Source organism: Carassius auratus, chromosome 20 (genome assembly GCF_003368295.1).
Source record: "Carassius auratus strain Wakin chromosome 20, ASM336829v1, whole genome shotgun sequence".
NCBI classification, from domain to species: Eukaryota; Metazoa; Chordata; class Actinopteri; order Cypriniformes; family Cyprinidae; genus Carassius; species Carassius auratus.
In genome coordinates this window covers 2466413-2487341 of record NC_039262.1, presented here as the reverse complement: position 1 = coordinate 2487341, position 20929 = coordinate 2466413, and the positions used below count along the sequence as shown (strand labels likewise).

General features: G+C 37.8%; 1 protein-coding gene across 1 annotated transcript in view; it reads right to left on the bottom strand.

The window, feature by feature from the left end:
• The window catches only part of LOC113037884 (afadin-like), a 129524-nt gene that overhangs the window by 39145 nt on the left and 69450 nt on the right, over window positions 1–20929 (bottom strand). The window contains 10 exon segments of the mRNA XM_026195214.1: window positions 334–587; window positions 675–769; window positions 2369–2410; window positions 5884–6021; window positions 6580–6673; window positions 8891–9048; window positions 10685–10845; window positions 11061–11221; window positions 12654–12766; window positions 13843–14038. Coding sequence (XP_026050999.1) covers window positions 334–587; window positions 675–769; window positions 2369–2410; window positions 5884–6021; window positions 6580–6673; window positions 8891–9048; window positions 10685–10845; window positions 11061–11221; window positions 12654–12766; window positions 13843–14038 — 1412 coding nt within the window.

The window sequence follows — 20929 nt, the reverse complement described above, 5'->3', positions numbered from 1 at the left end:
ATTTGGTATCAATTCACCTGTTTATTCTCATACTGTCATCCTAGCTATTAAGATATTAAATATCTTTAATGTAGTTAGCTACTTTTTTTTAGTAGCTTTAAATACAGCTACTGGCTTTTTTTTTAAGTAGCTTGGCAAGCTATAGTTTTCAAAGAAGCTTCCCCATCACTGCGTCTAATGTTACACAGTACACAGATGGTTCATTGTGCTGCGCTGCCACAGCTGGTCGATAAAGGATCAGACAAATGTATTAGTTGGACACACTCAATGGGATTCGTATCAGGTTATATTGCTTTCAGCTTTTGGGTAAAAAAAATATATAATATGACTCACCCTGATTTGTGCCTGCCCTTCATCATAGGCCCTGGGTCTCTCTTGGACATGCTGTGGTCATAGCTGGGGTCTACGAATTTAAAGACGTGTGTGGCTCCGAACTGGAGCGTCACGCCGCTGCGCAGAACCGTAGTGTCAGAGATCCGCTGTCCATCCACAAACGTCTCAGCGTCCAGACTGACAGGGGTCACGGTCACTAGTCCGTCCTCATGCATCAGGTCACAGTGGTGAGGCAGAATCCCAGGCCCGAACAGCTGCAGTGCAGAAAAATCAGGGATGTGTTTTAAACCTGTTTTCACCATTCACTGTTCTACACTACTGCGCTGAAGATGTCATCTTACTTGAATGTTTCCATCTTCACTTTGGTCAGATCCGACCTCAGTGACGCTGTGCTGTAGTCTGTAAAGTTTGGGTTTATCCCTGGAGTCGGAGCCATCTGCAGAGCAGCCACAGAGCAGTGAGACACACACGTTTGCATTTGCCTGCATGTCACTCACACTCGATTCAAAACACAAGCACTCTTGCACAAGTGTCACTTCTGTGCTTTAGGCCATGTAATTAAGAATATGCAAAACTACATGTTTCTAAATTTGTCTAGTCAATGGGCTAGCTAAACTACTGTGTAATAAGGCTGTTTTCGAGATGCAACTCCTCCGAGAGGGCTTTCCAGGGTTGAACAGTAACTGATACTAATTAAAGCACTGCCGCTAAAAATACACCACCTCTCAAATCTCAGTGAGAAATTAATACTTCTATTCAGCAAGAACACATTAAAATGATTAAAAAGTGACAGTTACAATATTACAAAAGAATTAAAGATGTAAACGCTATTCTTTTAAAATTTCTATACATCAAAGAAACCAGAAAAAAATGTTTACGGTTGCAACAAAAATATTAAGCAGCACAACTGCTTTTTTAACATTGTTAATAATCAACATTTCAAAATTATTTCCGAAGCATCACGTGACACTAAAGACTGGAGTAATGACGCTGTAAATTCAGCTTTTCCATTAGAGGAATACACTGCATTTTAGAAAATATTTAAATAAGTTATTTTTAAGTGGTAGTATTTCACAAGATAACTTTTATTGTATTTTTGATTAAATAAATGTAGCCTTGCTAAGCATAACATACTTCTTTCAAAAACATTTCAAAAATCTTACAGACCCCAAACATTAGAATGGTACTGTATATAAATACTGACCTCACTAATTTACTAGTTGGTCATTAAATGACTAGTCAACCCTCATGACATATCCTTACTAATAATTGTTCAGTACCTTCCTTGACCACTGTGCAAAAACAAAGACTTCTATTATCGGAAATTGGAATTTGATCAGAATTCATAAAACTTGCTGAGAAACAATGAACTTTAATAGGAAATCCTGGGTTATAAATGATGATGGGATGTTAGGGTTGTATTATAGGTTAATTATTAGATTAGTAAGATGATTGGCAATTCAAAGGAGTTGTAAGCAAAATGCAAAGCACAGACAGTAAAAGAAGGGAATAAGGCTTAAAACATGACAGTGCGTGTCAAAATAACTTCATAATACTGATGTTAGAGCCCCTTTTGTATATATTTTGGGAAAAGTTATTTTTTTCAGCCTAGGCAACTTTATAGTTATTTTATGACATTTTGTGAAATCAATAATACAGAATACATTGTAAATAATACCCCAAGATATTACTAGAGTCTAAGAGGGCAATGCTGGGAAATTTGTACCAATATAAGGAAAAATGTGCTATAAAACTAAATGTTTTTGACAATGTAAAATATTTACCAGAAAATACCACACCAAACTCGTCTTGTGCCAACAATTTGACCACATAACTGCACACATTACTTTTAGTTCACAAAAAAAAAAACAAGTAGGTCACTATGTTTTCATTTTGCTGAAGTGTTTTATAGCTTATCTTTATCTTGTGCGTGTGTGTGTGTGTGTGTGTGTGTGTGTGTGTGTGTGTGTGTGTGAGAGAGAGAGAGAGAAGTAGATCTGGGGGAGGGTGGGAGGTGCAGGCTGGTTCGTGTTACCTTCATGATGACGGTAGTAGTAGGCATAGTGACTCCCTCGCCCTAGGATGAGACGCATGCACAGGAGCCAGGAGCAGACAGAACGGCGGGACACACACCAACACGCGCCAACAACACACGTGAGAGAGAGCAAGAGAGAGCGAGAGAGAGATACAGAGAGAGGAAAAGCCAAAGCACACCAAACGCAGCAAGAAAGAGAAAAAAGTGCCATAAGCAAGTGGTCAGTCTGTCAGCTGACACACACTCCAGACAGGAGTGAATATGTCAAACAAATCTCAATTTCCAAGGTCCAGAGAACCCTCATGACCAATACTGCACCATATCTACACCGGACAACAGCACGTCACAAATGACAAAACCATAACTCTCCCATTATAAACAACAAAAGTCCACACTCCTGCAATTTGACTGAGGAATTTGCCATTTCTTTCTTTTTTTTTTCTTTTTTTGGATTGACAGCTACTCCTACCATATTTTTTGTCCACTGAAAATTAATTTTTTACATACAGTGGGTACGAAAAGTATTCAGATCCCCTTAAATGTTTCACTCTTTGTTATATTGCAGCCATTTTTTTCCTCAATGTACACACAGCACCCCATATTGACAGAAAAACACAGAATTGTTTATTAAAAAAGAAAAACTGAAATATCACATGGTCCTAAGTATTCAGGCCCTTTGCTGTGACACTCACATATTAACTCAGGTGCGGTCCATTTCTTCTGATCATCCTTGAGATGGTTCTACACCTTCATTTGAGTCCAGATGTGTTTGATTATAGTGACTGGACTTGATTAGGAAAGCCACACACCTGTCTATATAAGACCTGACAGCTCACAGTGCAAGTCAGAGCAGATGAGAATCATGAGGTCAAAGGAACTGCCCGAAGAGCTCAGAGACGGAATTGTGGCAAGGCACAGATCTGGCCAAGGTTACAAAAAGATTCCTGCTACACTTAAGGTTCCTAAGAGCACAGTAGCCTCCATAATCCTTAAATGGAAGACATTTGGGACGACCAGAACCCTTCCTAGAGCTGGCCGTCCAGCCAAACTGAGCTATTGGTGAAGAAGAGCCTTGGTGAGAGAAGTAAAGAAGAACCCAAAGATCACTGTGGCTGAGCTCCAGAGATGCAGTCGGGAGGTTGGAGAAAGTTGTAGAAAGTCAACTATCACTGGAGCCCTCCACCAGTCGGGGCTTTATGGCAGAGTGGCCCGACGGAAGCCTCTCCTCAGTGCAAGAGACATGAAAGCCCCCATGGAATTTGCTAAAAAACACTTGAAGGATTCTCTGGTCTGATGAAACCAAGATAGAACTTTTTGGCCTTAATTCTAAGCGGTTTGTGTGGAGAAAAACAGGCACTGCTCATCACCTGTCCAATACAGTCCCAACAGTGAAGCATGGTGGTGGCAGCATCATGCTGTGGTGGTGTTTTTCAGCTGCAGGGACAGTACGACTGGTTGCAATCGAGGGAAAGATAAATGTGGCCAAAAACCTTCTCTAGAGTGCTCAGGACCTCAGACTGGGCCGAAGGTTCACCTTCCAACAAGACAATGACCCCAAGAGCACATCTGAAAAAACAAAGGAGTGGCTTCACAACAACTCCATGACTGTTCTTGAATGGTCCAGCCAGAGCCCTGACTTAAACCCAACTGAGCATCTCTGGAGAGACCTGAAAATGGCTGTCCACCAACGTTTACCATCCAACCTGACAGAACTGGAGAGGATCTGCAAGGAGGAATGGCAGAGGATCCCCAAATCCAGGTGTGAAAAACTTGTTGCATCTTTCCCAAAAAGACTCAAGGCTGTATTAGGGGCCATTCACATATTGCGTCTTTTGCGCCCTCAAGTTCGTTATTTCCATTGTAGGCATGTGGTATGCACACTCATAATGGAAGCGACGGGGTCGCGACGCGCACGCGATGCGCCCATTTTTTCCAGGCACGTCCGCACCGAATCGAGTTAAAAGCATTTAAACTTTTCAGAATGCCCCAAGTGCACTGCAGGTCATGTGACAAGAACTAACCAATCAGCTTCATCCTTTACCGTAACAACGTTGAAAGCTCAGCCAAGATGAATGAACAGCTGATCATAGTTTTATATGGATTGCCATTTTGAAATAAATGTAGTAGCAGAGCTTTTGCAAGCGATTTTTAGAGCCGCAAATCCATTTATCCTTTGCTGAAATTTCCGCGTCTTCATGGAGAGAGCGGGTCATGGTTGCTTAGCAAAGGCAGACGCCTCAGGGGCGCAACTACCCGAGGGCTTTGGAAACAAGGAGAAAGCAGTGCGTCTAGCGTTTTCCACGTGTTTTAGGTGCGATATGTGAATGGCCCCTTAGATCAAAAGGTTGCTTCTACTAAATGTCAACAATTCTGTGTTTTTCTGTCAATATGGGGTGCTGTGTATACATTAATGAGGAAACAAAGTTAACTTAAATGATTTTAGCAAATGGCTGCAATATAAGAGTGAAAAATGTAAGGGGGTCTGAATACTGTCTGTACCCACTGTAAGTGTAAATCAATAGTATGATTTGGTATGTATTTGTTACATCACTCATGATGTAACTGTTAATAAAAAAAAAAGAATTAGATCAAAGGGGCTCGGCTGACAAAAAAGTTTGAAAACCCCTGATATAAAACATAAAATTGATTAAATACATAGTACATAGTATATTATTAAATAGAAAAGTCAAACTTAATAATGCCAAATAAAATATCATAAAATAATATTTAAACAAACTAATTTTTTTATCATTAAACAAAATAATATACAGTAATTTAATAACAACAATATAACAGTGTTTGTAGAAATAACTTGAATGTTTTTATATTATAAAATAACTCAAAGTACAATTGTTTTTTTGTTGTAAATAAAATAAAAGTCAGCCAAAGAATTGTTCCTGAAGTTATCAGTGATTGGTTAGTGAACTTTTTGAAATTATGTGAAGCTTTAATGCTTTCACTGTGTAGATGGCATTTTTTTTTGTCTTTACAAATGCGACGTGGGTTGGCTTCAGTATAGATACAGTGACATTACACATCAGGAGAGTTCCTGCTCAACTGTTTGCAGTTAAAAAGCATTGGTTATAAACACAGTGACAGGGTTAGTTGTGGCTGTAGCAGGGGGAGGAACAGTATGCAAGCAGCAGTTAGACTGAGAGACAGCGTTAGTGAGGGTCAGATCTAGATGATGTGAATTTTCAACTCTAAAAACACAACTTGAGTTAAACTAAGGTTTATTTTAAGGGATTTCACTAGCTGACTCTACAGCAGTCCAGACACTGGACTCATTTGTTGGACATAGCTCTACTCCTGCGTGAATGTCAGCGGGCAATCAGTGGGCTGCTCTTCACAGCTGTCACATCAGTGCCACTGAAACTCTAGTGCAGGCTTAGAGCAATACATCTGATCCAGGAACAGCTCTGCTAGCATTCAATGACTCACAAAAGGCCTCTGCTTCTGCTCTAAAGTTCCTGGAAAGAGGATGTGCTGTCATAGTGTATGTTTGTGTGTGTCACCTGGGCTCAGTTCAACCAGGTAGGGCAGTTTCTCTGGAGGAATGGATCCGTGAGGCGGCCCCATCCTGTTGTCGGGTTTACGTCCTTTCCTTGGAGCGTAGTCTGGAGGACGCTTTTTCAGCTGGAATACTAAGGCCTCTGTGAAATTGACATAATAACAAATCAAAGTCAACAGGGGGCGGTATAACATGCTGTAAATGAGAGGCTCATCTATTATACTTATTTAAACGCTTTAAGCATGTAAAATTTAGGCCTAAATAATATAAAATGCATCTACACTCAAGTCCAAAAGTTTGGGATCAATAAGATTTATTCTTTAAAAAGATTTTAAAAAATACTTCTGAGCAAGGATGCATTCTATTAAATATTTCTATTTCAAATATATATATATATATATATTTTTTATAATTATTCTTGAGCGCCCAATCAGCATATTAGAATGATTTATGAAGTACTATGTGACAAAGAAGACTGGAATAACGATGCTGAAAACTCAACTTTGCATCACAGGAATAAATTACATTTAAAATAGATTTAAATATTAAAAAAACGTATAGTAAATTGCAATATTTCACAATATTACTGTTTTTTTTACCATATTTTTATCAAATAAATGCAGCCTCTGAGTGCAGAAAAACAAAAAAACAAAACAAAAAAAAAAACCTACAAAAAAAGAAGAAATGGCATGTGGCTGACCTTTATCGCTTGTCCAGTCTCTGAGGATCTGCAGAGGGCAATCTGTGTCGTCCAGTATGGCCTCCTTCACTGGTTTATCATTTACATGAATCACCTGCACAAGCAAACATGCACACACTTTCAGAGTCTTAAAAATGCAACTTTTTTTACCCAACGGACTAAAGTTTGACTTCTTTAGCAAAGCATGCCAATATTTCACAGTACACACTCTAGGCAGGCATTAGACACCTGTTTTAGTGACAGATACACGCTCCATGTGCCATGATTTAACAGTAGCTTTATGGACGAGCTGCGTATAGCCCCTTTCACACTGTACGTTGGACCCGGCATATTGCCGAAACATTGCCGGATCGCCTTCTGTGTGAAAGCAACCACGTCCCAGGATTGATTCCCGCATTGAACCCGGGTCGGGGAACTATTAACATTCTTGGGACGAGCGCTGTGTGAACAAAAGCCAGATCTAATGCCGTGTCGAAGTGATGACGCGTGTTATCGTGCAACTCTTTTATCGGCTGTTTTGAAGGAAGATCAACGTTCGCGACGAAAACATGTAAACTGTAATGAAGCAGAGATCAGTTTGTTCCTCACTTTTCGCGCTGACGCCAAGATCGTTCGCTTGCTTCAGTGAAAGTATAACGTGCCTAGCGTTGTCGACTCGTACATTACACGTCACGCGTTGATGTCACGTGTCGTTACTGGATCTTCATGGGTTGTGTGTGAAAGCATGCACATATCCCGGGTCATCACTGGCAGTGTGAAAGTGCAAAATCTATTCAAATTGGCCGGAGTGATGGGAGAGGATATTACAATGCCCCAGAAACTCTCAGTATGATCGGCTGAGACGGCGTCTGAAAAGAGCTGGTGAGCCACGGCGCAGACAGCACAAGGTTAACCGTTTTGTACCAGCGATGTTTGCCATTCGCTGACAGCAGATTAGACCAGCCACTTCAAGCACTTCCTGCTCTTCTCCTCTACACTTCCTCCTCATCCCCCCGTTAGTGCAGTGCTAAACGTGTGCAGGCGGGGCACTTTACAACTGCACAATTCAATTCCTCTCAGCAGAGGTGAAGCAGATGTCACCTCCTGGCTTTAATCTGGAAGACAAATCGTGCAGTGGCCTGATTTGATCACAGGAGGATGAAGAGGAGGGGTCCACGGAGAGAGCTGGACACGTCAGAGACATTCAATCAGCTTAATAACTCAGACCCACATGACATTCTGAAGAAACTTTCACAGCTAGATTTCCACAGAACTGAAAGGTACATGATAAATGATTATTTTACACGCCCTATGTTCATCAGTTATATTTGACTTCATTCTCAGGTAAAATACATTTCACTATGGATGCTGATATTACAATACTATATATATATATATATATATATATATATATATATATATATATATATATATATATATACACACACACACACACACACACACATATATATATATACTGTATAATACTGACTTATAATTATATATTATGGTCGATGTTGATCGATAAATAGCGAATATCATAATAAAACCCTTCCTAAATGTATGTCAATTAAAGTTAAATCAATGACTACTAATAACAACAAATTATTAATGAAATAATTAAATTATCATTTAAAACATATATGGGTATCTGCAGTTTCAAAAATCTAATTTACAGAATTTACTGATGTTTATGCATTAATATGTTGTTAATGCTGGACAATTAATTCTAAACATCCATATATATATTTATATATGTTCATTAATTATAAACATTTGCACTTTGAAATATGCAGTGCTCACTTTAAATCACATTAGGCTATAGTGTGATTCCTATTTTTCCATCCTCAAATTTAAGAACTCTTATAATATTTGAAACTTTTGCTGTACCATTTAAGATGTTTGCAACTTATTACATTAAATGTGATAAATTTTATTAACATTTGAAAAAAAAAAAAAAGTTTTTAAAGAGAGTCTGTGAATAAATAAATGCATGCATACACATGTAAATGAATTTAACCACCATTAAAACAGTAAAGTATGAAAAAAACTATACACATTCTGAGATTCATTAAAGATTACATTTAACAGTGTTATTAAATTATTGTTTTTAAAAATGAAAGTTTAGTCAACATTAGATGACGCTGGATCTGAACTAAATGTAAAACTATGGGAAATGAGCATGCACAATTAAATATCCATGACATAGTATCAAAATATTGTCCATCCCTTCATTGCAGATTTTAAACAACTTTCTGACAGAGGTGCATTTATCATAGGGAAGTACAACTCTCTGAAAGCATTCGAAAACTCCCACCGTGTTAAACCTCACCTGGGCGATGCAGTAATCTCTGGGATTTTCCTTCTCCAGCCCATATTTCTCCAGAGCCTCGGCCACAGCAAAGTCAGCCATATCAGTAGTTGAGAGCAGGATGGTCTTGTAGGGAATGTTTGGCTTCAGACTATCAGCGTAGATCCTCAGAGTCCCTCCTGAAAGAGAGAGATTGTGTCAAAGATCATTAAGAACTAATAGTGTAGCTTTAATCATTAATTAATCAGATTATACCTGGCTTTTCAAGATTACTAAAATGGGCTGATAATACAAGAGAATTAAGAACTAATAGTGCAGATTAGTGGTAGACTGATATATTGGAGAGGCCAATTAATCAGAACTGGCTGATAATCATGCCCATTAACTCCATGCACAGCTACCTTACGTCAGATCTAATGTCTAAAGGCAGGCTGATATAATGGCAAGGCGTTTGCTGATGACCTAGTAAATGAATTATAAACATTTAGGGTACTAGCATTAGCACAGAAAATATTCCTGTTAAAACACCGTCCTATGTTCTGAATTTTGGCTGTGTCCAATGTAGGTTGAAGAACTTTGTTAGTAAGGCAGCACACAGCGTGAGAACTCAAACGTCCCCAACACTGGGATCTAAACCCAGCCGCGTGCTCGACTAAGCCTCTTTAACCAGTTCACACACTGCTTAACTCTTACCGGACGGGGTGAATGTGATGAGTAACTGGGAGCCTTTCTATGTGTGTCACGTTAAGGATTTGCCTCTGGTCTAAACCCTCGGCTGCAGACATATGTTATTATCCTGATTACATAAGCTTGGAAAATCTAAATATCCATGTCTGTCCAGGACAGAAAGTCTATTTTAGGCGTCAGTGTGAACAGAGCTACAAAATAAAGTTTTATGTTGAGGTCTGGAATGGTTTTCTACTTGAAAGTAGGTGGTTCATTGGCAGAAAGTCCCGACAAGTGCAATGCAGTTACCAGGGCTCTGGTTTAGTGCTCTCTTTATATAATTACAGTTTTCAGTGCCCCATGGAGGCAAATTGCTGACATCATAGCCTATTTTACATGAAAAACAAACACGAAGCTATTTTTGCACCAAACAGTCTCTAGACACACATACAGAGCAATTAGTCTATTTATCTTCCATGAAAGCTCAATGACCATAGATTTCATTCTTACAATGCACCTAAACTAAATGTGCAAAGTTATGTTAATGTGCTCATATCTGTTTTCTGTACTGAAAAAAGTACTTTTGTAGCTTGGTTTCCATAAATGTGACCCTGGACCACAAAACCAGTCTTAAGTCGCTGGGGTATATATTTAGCAATAGTCAAAAAAACACTGCATGGGTCAAAATTATTGATTTTTCTTTTATGCCAAAAATCATTAGGATATTAAGTAAAGATCATGTTCCATGAAGAAATTTTATAAATTTCCTACTGTAAATATATCAAAACTTAATTTTTGATTAGTAATATGCATTTCAAAGAATTCATTTGGACAAACTGAAAGGCGATTTTCAGATTCCAGATTTTCAAATAGTTGTATCTCGACCAAATAGTATCCTAACAAACCATACATCAATGGAAAGCTTATTTGTTCAGCTTTCAGATGATGTATAAATCTCAATTTTGAAACATTGACACTTAAGACTTGTTTTGTGGTCCAGGGTCACACATGATCATATGACTTCAATATGATCTCTGTTATGATTGGCTGAATAACAATCCCTCCTACTAAATAATCTCTTAGAAGTTCACATGTATATTTGGGCAGTTGTATTTCAGTGTAGATTATGTCTATGATTGGAGACAAAACCTGAGTCTGGTCGACCGTCTCCGCTGCGGAATTCTTGCATCCTCTTCTCCAGCTTCTGCTGACGTCTCCTCTTCATCACCACCTCGGGGTTAGAAATGGTCCTTGTGAAACTGGTCTCTGGCATGTCTTTATATACCTCAGCAGCCAATCTGGAGTTCTCTCTAGCAGAAAAAAGGTACAAAAATAAGTCAATTCAAGATAAAGAGAAACCAACAAAAATCCTTTCACAAATAATTAAGGCAAGAGACACAAAAAACTGATTGGATTTAGTTTTAAAATTGCTCTTAATATGATTTATTACTAATATCTTTTTAAATGGACTATTGTCTTTATGTGCATGTCTATCATACAAGCCGAATTAGCTGATACTCCTCACCCATCCTCGCGGTTCAGTGTGGGATCGTCTCCATCTGGAATTCTGGAAAAGGCCTCCTTCTCCCTCTTCTTCTCTTTCTTCTTCTCCTTCTTGGACAGTGTTCTTTTGAAGTTCTGGATCACCCCCTCTTTCTCTTTCTCAGGGCCATTTGTTAGTGTTCTCTGGTGGCGAGATCAAGAGGAAAAATAAAGAGAATAATTTTGAGAAAAATTGCAGTGGAATATAAAACAGAATAGGCTACAGTGTGAATTCTTAGAACCTTCTTAAATGTTCATTTATCTTTCGCTTAATGGAAATTTATTTTGAATTTAAACAATAATTAAACCGCATCACTAGCTTTATTTTACAAAATGAATTCCTTTGAAATGTGCATTAACTTATTTTTCATTTTAAGCCTCTTTTTAATTATTTAAATGATTTTAAAATTATAGTTTTTATTAATTCTTGTTATAATACTAACAGTTTACAAAACTATTTTAAATGTTTTCTTTCATTTTTAATAATTCTCAGCATTATTATTATAATAACAACAGTTAATATTATTTTCATTCATGATTACTATTTTTTATATTTAAATTATTTGTGATAATTAATTGCATTATTAACAAATAGAACTTAAAAGGGTGAAAGTTTAAGGCTAAATAATGTGGAACAATGTGTTTCTATTGACTTGAGCTCTTAACACTGCTGTGATTTTGCAATACATCATAGGAAACACTCCAAAGATTTAGAAGGGGATTTCAAAATATTGCGTTATGAGTGAATAGTAAGAGCCAAAGCAAGGATTGCAGAGTTCAAATTCAAGCATGCTGAACAAGTTACTCTACAAGAGAGCGGCCAGACAGATGTCACAACATCACTTCAACTCCATATCATCAAGTGGTTGAGCTGAGAGCAACTAAGCAGCAGATTTTTGGAACATTTTCATATAAAAGCAATCCGTCCTAAATTCCAGACATGAATCACAATTTGCACACTTATGGTCACACTTATCCACCTTCGTAAGCCACTAGTGCTTACTTTGCTGGCTTAAACATATCGTGGTTTAGAAGGTAGAACAATCAAACAAAGAGTGAAAACAGCTTAAAATGCAGAAAGTTGTTGGGAACTACCACCCACACACACATTCCTGCAGACTCAGACACTCCTAGCTCTTATTTTATGTCTCTTTGGGGAGCCTTGTTGCACACAACACTAAGAGCCACTGAAGTGGAGAGAGAGAGAGAAGGAGAGCGAGACAGACAGAGTAATATGAAGAAGAAAAAAAATTGATCTGCTCTACTTAAGTGAGGAAATGAAGTGTCTGCTGATGCCTGTGTGTTTTTATGTCCTGAGAGGGTTTTAAACTGACGTGCGATGGGCCGTCTTGTGGAGAAGATGTTTTCAGGGGCTGTCTGAACAGCAGGGGACTAAAAAAGCTGTTCCAACATAACCAAGAGCAGAAAACTCCACAGGAACAAACACAGACACCCTCGGTGAATCGTCGTAAAACTATAGCTTCTGCTTCCAAGCAGAACAAACCGCAGAACCAGGCTCTGTGAAAGCAAGTTGGATTTGTTTTCTAACTTTTGGTGTGCATCCATGTTTTTTCACCTTGGGCATGATGTCGTTCTCGTTCTTGAGTACGAAGCGGCCCTCTCTGTCGTCTTTGTTCCAGTTCAGCTGTACGACCAGCGGTTTCTCGTCCAAGTCCAGTTTCCTCTCTTCTGTCACAGAGAAAGATTATGACAGTCAGAAAAACACATCTCTGTGGACTTGAATCATTGTGGACTGAAACCAAAATAAAGGCATCAGTCCAAATCGTGTCTCATTTTTGAAAAAAAAAAAAAAAGGATTTTCAAAAACCCATCTTTTCCAAATTACTGCATTTAATTCAAAAGGACATTTACTCAGAGAAAGGGTTTAAAAACTTTTACAGAAATGTGATATGTCAGTGTTGTTTTATTTATGTCACTGTCACTTTACAAACTACAGATATTTTTGTCCACTAGAAACTTGTAGAAAGTCACATTTCCAGCGTTTTATCAGATGAACAATTGATAGTATACTGAACAGACTAAACATTAATAAATCTTCTTGAACCTCAGTTTCAATACACTGCACTCTCACTACAAACAAGCAAACAAAGAGGCCTTCCTGACATATTGTATATGCAAAAGACAGAATGTTTTCTAGAATGAAAGTAAGAGCAGATATTAAATGTGCTAGAAAATGCAACCAGATTGACTTAAATTTTAGGAACCAGAAACTGGAAGCACACCGCTATCTGCAATGTTTCATTATGAACTGCATTTTGACTTTTCCCTAATGCAACAATGACATTAAGTTGCATTGCTAAAATTAATACTTTTATACAGCAATGGAGCTTTAAATTAAAGGGAGCACAATAATAACAGTAAGGACATAAAATTTTTTTAAAAAAATCTGATTTGTATAAAAATGCTTCACGGTCTCCACAAAACATTATACATGTTTTCAACACTGATAATAGAAAGACTTCTGAAGGATCATGTGGCACTAAAGACTGAAATAATGATGCTGAAAATTTAGCTTTTCATTACAGGAGTAAATTACATTTTAAAATGTAATAATATGTAAAAATATATACATTTCACCATATTACAGTTTTTACTGTATTTTTGATATCCTTGGTGAACATCAGACTTCTTTCAAAAATATATATTTTAAAAATCTTACCGACCTTCCGAAATTCTTCTAAATTTATTAACAGTAAAAAGTCACAAAATGGCATTTTGATGATATTTGTGTTCCTATAACTCACCGCCGCTGACGTGGACCTCATACAGGGAATATTTGGGAGAAGACAGCATCCTCATATCCGGTCTGAACTTTTCGGCCAGCGTCTCGATCACATCCTGCGTGGTCGCCGTGCTGGACACTCGGATACACTTTGTGGCAAAGTTCCCCGCCACTCGATCCTGGAAGTAAAAACGCATCACGCCATGGAACTCCAAGTCCTGCAAGAAGAAAAAGAATACAACAGTCAGTGCAAACTATTTTGGTCAATTTTATTTTCCCCATTTCATTTCACATTCCCCTTCAAGTACATGCACTTTTAAAGAGCAACTACATCATGCAGATTCACCATAAGCCTGCCACAAAAGTTCATCTCTTCCCCATCTGCAGTTTACGATTAAATCTAGCAGGAGGCTACATCTGTACCATCTCTGTTGTGTGAAAAAATGAGCAGCTTTGTGTGACAACATTAAACTTGTAACCTGCAGCGGAGGCTGATATTTGAGCTGGCCGAGACGGATGTATCTGGGACGAGAGGACAGCAGCCTTAGGACAACAGCGAAGACATGCTTGAAGAAAGCTTTGTGTGTGTATAACAGAGGAGCAGGCGTATCAGCATTCACTGATATTGTCTGATTATACCACAGCAATGAGCATCAAAAGCGTTTTATACTCCTCTTGAAAAGCTGTAATGGCACACCAGAGATACACCACTCATTCACTCTATACTGTACAGTGCTGTTTCCGGACACACATGACCACATGCCTGCTTGCGTGATGATAAACAACGCAGACCGCTTTCAATATATTTAGCAGCACGAATTATAATACTGAACCCCTAACCATAAGTATTAAAACTGTCAGCACAAATATGTTTTTACTTAAGTGATCGGACAATTTTGTCAGTAATATGAGACGGAGTCAAATTTTCTTCAGAACATTTTAAAATGTAATTAATTATAATTACATTATAATAAAGCCATACAAGCCAATGCACCTAAAACATAATAAAAAAAGAGATAAACAACCTAAAACAGCAGTAGCAATGTATCTAGTTCCTATAATATGATGCACGTCTGAGTGAAACCGAATATTTGGCAGAATTTGGGGTTTTCGCACCTTTTGACCAATTAATTTCCTTTACCTTTCCTTCCTTAAATGTTCCAATTGTTCAATCTACTGTATATATTTAGAACAATATGCACTGATAAAAAAATTGGTGAAAATAAAACCAAGAACCTTCAATAAGGACAAAGAGGTAAATTCAAGCTTTTGCATTATTATAGACGTTTTCCCAATCGGTGTTGCTTCAATAGCTGCTTTAGAGAACGAGTGCCTTATTAATGTCTAAAAGCCACCAATGAGCATTGTATTGGAGGGAAACAAAAGGAAACAAAGCTCATTTCTGGGCATAATAAATACCCAAAACACAGATAAGGGAAATCATTTTTGGCTTCTAATTTCTGAAATGTGAATGTGTGTGCGCATGAGGTGCGACTTCAAACATCAGAAGAAAACAAATGCCATGGCAACCAGAACAATGAGTGTCAGGAGAGTCACCGTGTGTTTCCTCAAAACACAAAGGGCCGTTTCCTGTCAGCTTTAGCATGTGCACCAACTTCAGCCAGCTCGAATATTTGGTTTTATTAGGCCTTTTGTTACAGATTATCAACTCCCATTATAGTGAATTATAGTGAGTTATGGGCAATTGCTAGGTAAAACGAAAAAATCTAAACAAAATAAATGTTCAATAAATCACTACATTTCTTAATAAATCCCAAAGAAATTAGATTGTATAGCCAGAACTATCAGTTTAGCATGCTGGATTGTACTAGACTTCATCTAGTTCAAGTATCTAGCGCACACAGGCACAGGAAGACAGGACACACTCTTTGGCTTCACACAAGAATGTCTTTGAAGCTCAGTAAGACGGTTTGATGATGAAAAGGAGACATATGATCACTACGGCTGACTGTTTGCACCCCGCCGTCCCACCTTTGACCTTGGAACTCTAAACCCTGCTGAAGAAAACTCATCCCAGCTTTATCATCATGCGTGCAGAGGGACGAGCGCGCAGTCTGAAGCCCTGGACTGTGCCGTGGATCAGTAAATCAGTTATTGGGCAGGATGCAGTCTTTCATCTCTTATCCATTTGAATTTCTGGAATTCCGCAGCCGAGTCAAACCTTCCATCCAGGCTGATATCATCACGCTCGTCCGCTGAGGAACATAAATATGTCAACCGTCCCCACTCTCGACACATGGAAAAACATGTGCGGAGCAACTGGAGAAATATAAGAGGTGGAATCTGAAACCTTTCCAAAAACATTAACGATACCTGATCCATTCAGGGAGGCTGGGTCCCTTGGTGCGGTTTAGGTCAGTTTTACTGTAGTAGCACTCAGATGCTATAACAGTTTTCATCAGTATTTTGAATTTGCTTTATTCTATTTTCCATTACATTTTATTTGTTATACAGTTTTATGTTGTAGGAATCTTTATTTTTTGCTATAATCTATAATTTTTTTTCCGAAACATTTACCTATATTACACCAAGTTTCACTAAATAAAATTACATTTATTTTAGATTTTTTTTATTTTCTTTTATATAGTTTTTATTAGCTTTTCGTGCATTATTGCATGACATTAAATTAAAATGAAAACTTGTTTCATTTTAACACAGGTAACTTATTTTAACTAATAATTTTTTATTGTAATACAATAACACTGGTTTAAGCTGAATTCTCACATTACACTTTTTTAGTGACGGAAACTGAACATTTGATAAACGCCATGCTTTATGCACTGAAAGATCCTTTCAGTCACAGTGCCAAAAAATATTCAAATTGCTCGGAAATGCCTTTGTTGTTGAAGAATGGTAAAATCCTACCAGCAGGGGGCGACGACAGGTTATTAGAGCCTTGATGCAAATCATCAGACAGTTGACAAGGACGATCTTATGAGCTCATAGCTTTATTTCGAAGTGGAGGAAAAGCATAAAACATGTCAGTGTAGAATTTCGGTCAAGCTTGTGGTGACCCGAACTGACGATCACACCCAGAATAACTAAAAACACATGGGACTGCAGCCACCTCCCAGTTCACACCACACAAAGCATTCTGAAGCATTTATCTTCCCTGAAAGAGGAAGATAACAACAGCGTCTGCTGACAACAAAAAACTTTTTTTGCTAAATTTTTTGAGTGATATGCATTGCTGTGTGGTTGGTAAGATCTTTGAGTGGTTACTAACCTGTTACATTTACATCTGATATGCTATAATGAACGCTTCTTCATTTGAGATATAGTTTATGAGTTTATGCATTCCCCGGGAATAAATACACTATTTTGGAATGCTTGTACTATGTTATACACCCTGAAATGTCTTTTTGAAATCCCTGTGTATAAGCAATAACAATAGTGATGCTTGCCTTTGCCAACCGGCTATAAAGAAAAAAGGCTGTCATCAAAACAAAACAGTGGAGAATGCAAACAGGCTATTCTGCTCGCCACACTGCGTATGACTAAACATTTCCATGTAGCAAACCGATAGTTCAGACAGTTAAGATAGGACTGAGTCAACAACTTCAGCCTGCATCCATCTGCAACATCTACATACAAGAATGACCCTTCAGACAGCGAGGTCAGCATTCATCTCTGCCCGAGTGCAATTAGCATACTAATAGCCCAGCTCTGTTCTTGACAGTCAGGCTCACCGATGTGCAAACAGCCTCCTGCCAATCAATCTCCATAAAGAGAAACAAGAACCAGTCACTTGTAAGACACGAGCAGGCCTCGGGCTGACTGCTGGAGTAATCAGTTTAACTATACTTCTGCTCTACCAGAGCCATTTCATGGAAAAACAATACTTTTTTTTTGCTCTTTTGAAATAATAGTAGGGATCCATATTATATTAGATTATTATTTTCAGGTTTATGGCTACTTTAGCAGTCATGTAACACTAACTTCAGAATAATCTTCAATTTGCAAAAACTGTTCAGTTCTAAGACTCAATTATGATATTTTGGTGCAAGGAACCTTGACTAACATTATAACCAGATTTTAAAGACTTCCAATTTTTTAAATGCTACAATTGGGATATAATACTGCTTGTTCATATAATTAAAACCAAGTAAAGTACTAGAGAGGTCAGCGGGTGATATTAAGTTGGTTTAAAAATGCAGTTAAAGCAGTGGAAGCACATTCCTGCGTGAGCTTCTTTGACCTCTGACGGAGCTGATACCAGGGGAATCAATGAGTTCAACAGGTCTCTGACCTGCATTAATGCAGGTGTGTCCAGAGGGGCGACGCTCACCCCACGTCGGCAGGACACCTCGCTCGCCGAGACAGAGGGCAAATTCCCAACACAATTTAGACAAACGTTTTCTTTATTTTCCGATGCAGAAATTAAAAACCAAAAATATCTGCGCTCAAAATTATTGACTTTAAAAGAGGAAGTTAGAGTAAAAAATGTGTGTAGCTGATTTTGCTATGATGTTAGGTGTCCTAAATCAGATGAGGGCAGACCAAAGCAGAAGTTGGAAATCTAATTATATTACATAATACAAGCATCAAATCATTCTGTAGACAACACTCTAAAGCCTGAGAGAGAGAGAGAGAGAGAGAGAGAGAGAGACTCCTGTAATTCTGTCTCTGAGGGCAAGAGAGCTGCCCAATGTCATCTCACACCCCATCTCATCTCAAATACTGAGAGATGACATTTCAAGGGAAGACATTTCAATACACGTCAGTTTTACTGTTGGCGATCTTTCTCTGCAACACAAGTCACAGGAAGAGTCGAGCAAGGATGAACAGTGAATTTGCTTCTGTATCAATCAATAAAACAGTGTAGACAAAATATTTCAATATATAAAATATATAAAAATATGTTATGTTAACCCATAAAATATACAAAATAAAAATAGTTTCTCCATTCAAAAATGGCTGTCGTTTAACCAATTACATTTTAATCCAGTCAAACAAAGAGAGAAGTGTGTGATACTGACAAAGACTCCTCGGTTTAATTTATCATTAACATCTTCTCCACCCACATTCATCTCCCGATTAGTCATTTCTATCTCTGAAACTATTACAAACACTGTTTCTGCTTGAGTGTTACGTGATTCACACACACACACAATGCTTCATTCAGTGTTGCTGATGTAGTAACCAGTTTACTCCAGAGATCTTGGTGAGGGTTTATTCACGAGTCTGTGACAGAGTTGTCAGACAAACAATGAGCCATGGATGAGGTAAGCGTGTGGAAATGCAAAACATGTGACATCATAGGAAGAGAAACGCCACAGGACCACAGCCCTGAGCGACAGATCTATAATCACAGGTTTGAAAGTAGGTTAATCACCACTGTGCTTTTTAAAACAAGACAACCTCAAACCAAAATTTTTTTTTTATTTAATCAAATTTAACATTTATAGAGGAAAATATTCCAGGAAAGCTACAACTTCTTAGAATAATATGAAAGAGCCAACAAACTGTTAGGGAAGCACTTATATAGACACAGAGTTCATGTTCATACTAAAACTAAATTTTATTGTATATTTCCAAAACTGAAAATAATGTACGGCAGGGAACAAAAATTCATATCTGTGCACCCTGTAACCTGGCATAGAAAATGAACAAACATCCAAATCAGTCCGATACAATAAAAACCACATACTATCATAATCGTGTGTTAATTAGCTTTATGTTTCGTGTGTAGAATTGTTTCTCTGGGTTTATGTATGGAACAGAATGTGGAAGAGATATGGAAGCTCATCATCGAAAGAGACAGGGCAGAATGAGAGCGCATAATATTATTGACACATGAGCAGCCAATGAGCTTCATCTGAGTCACAACAGCAGTCGCGGAAGAGAAAATGCAGGCAGGCAGCGCTAGAAGCTGCCAATGCTCATCAGATCGTGGAAATCAGTGGAAAATGAATAGAAATTATGATTCTGTGTAAAGAAATATGAAGTAAGCGTATAAAGACATCAGAATTTCTCCAAATATGCGCACTTTTGGACTAAAAAGCCTAATGGACGCTGTTCTCTGATGCTTGCTGATGATAAAAATTATAATAATAATAATAATAATAATAATATTTAACTAAATGTAATTTGTTTAAATAAAAACAGAGTTGTACTAAAAAATATTTAAAATAAATACATAAAAAAAAAACGCTTTAAATATTTTCTAAATAAATTAAACTACTAATCAAGCATGAACCAAAGTACATAAAAGGCAAATATACAAAGGCTAAAAAAACACAAAATGAGGAGGCCAGGATAAACCGATCTGCCGGCGAGGCGATGAAAACATCTGCTGACCGAATCAGCTCTGCTCGGTTCTCTGAATGTGACCGAGAGCTGAGAGCAGGAAACAGAAAGATGCTGCTTTCAGAACAACCATTAAAAATGAACAGAGAGAGTGTAAGAGGCAACAGAGGGGAGACAGGAGAGGTTGGGGCAGTTGGAATGTGAAGTCGGGTCACAGAGAGTGGACAGACTTGTGTGACTTTCAGGTTTTAACCAGCACTGCTTATCATTCTCCAAAGCCCCGAGCCTGTGGGACTGTCCCGATTACCACTAAACTCTGAGTGAACCTTCCTCTTTACACACAGCTCGAAGAACTTTCCATATTCCACAGACTCAAAGATAATTATCGACTCGTAATTAATGATGATAATGTAAAATCACGCATATAATAATAACTATACAGTAAGTACTACTGACTATAGGAAAGACTGTTATCCACTGGTGTGCATAAGGAATGAGAACATCTTTTTTCAAAATCATTTTTTTAATAATTTAATCATCAATATCATATCAGGCTAAATCACCTGAGAATTCAACCTAGATTTATTTTATCATTCCAATTTAAAATGAAATTTCTGTCTTTCTATAACAGATTAAAATATTTTCATGTCCCTAAAGCATATATTCAAGATTGAAAAAAAAAAAAATTGAAACACTGAAAAGGTCAGAACAGTCAGTGTATAGATTAATAATATTGTCCATAATATTAGCTATCAGGCAATAAAAGCCCATCAGTAACTGACATTAACATGGTACAACGCAAGCATTTCTCCATACAGCATTTGCCAGAAAAAAACAGA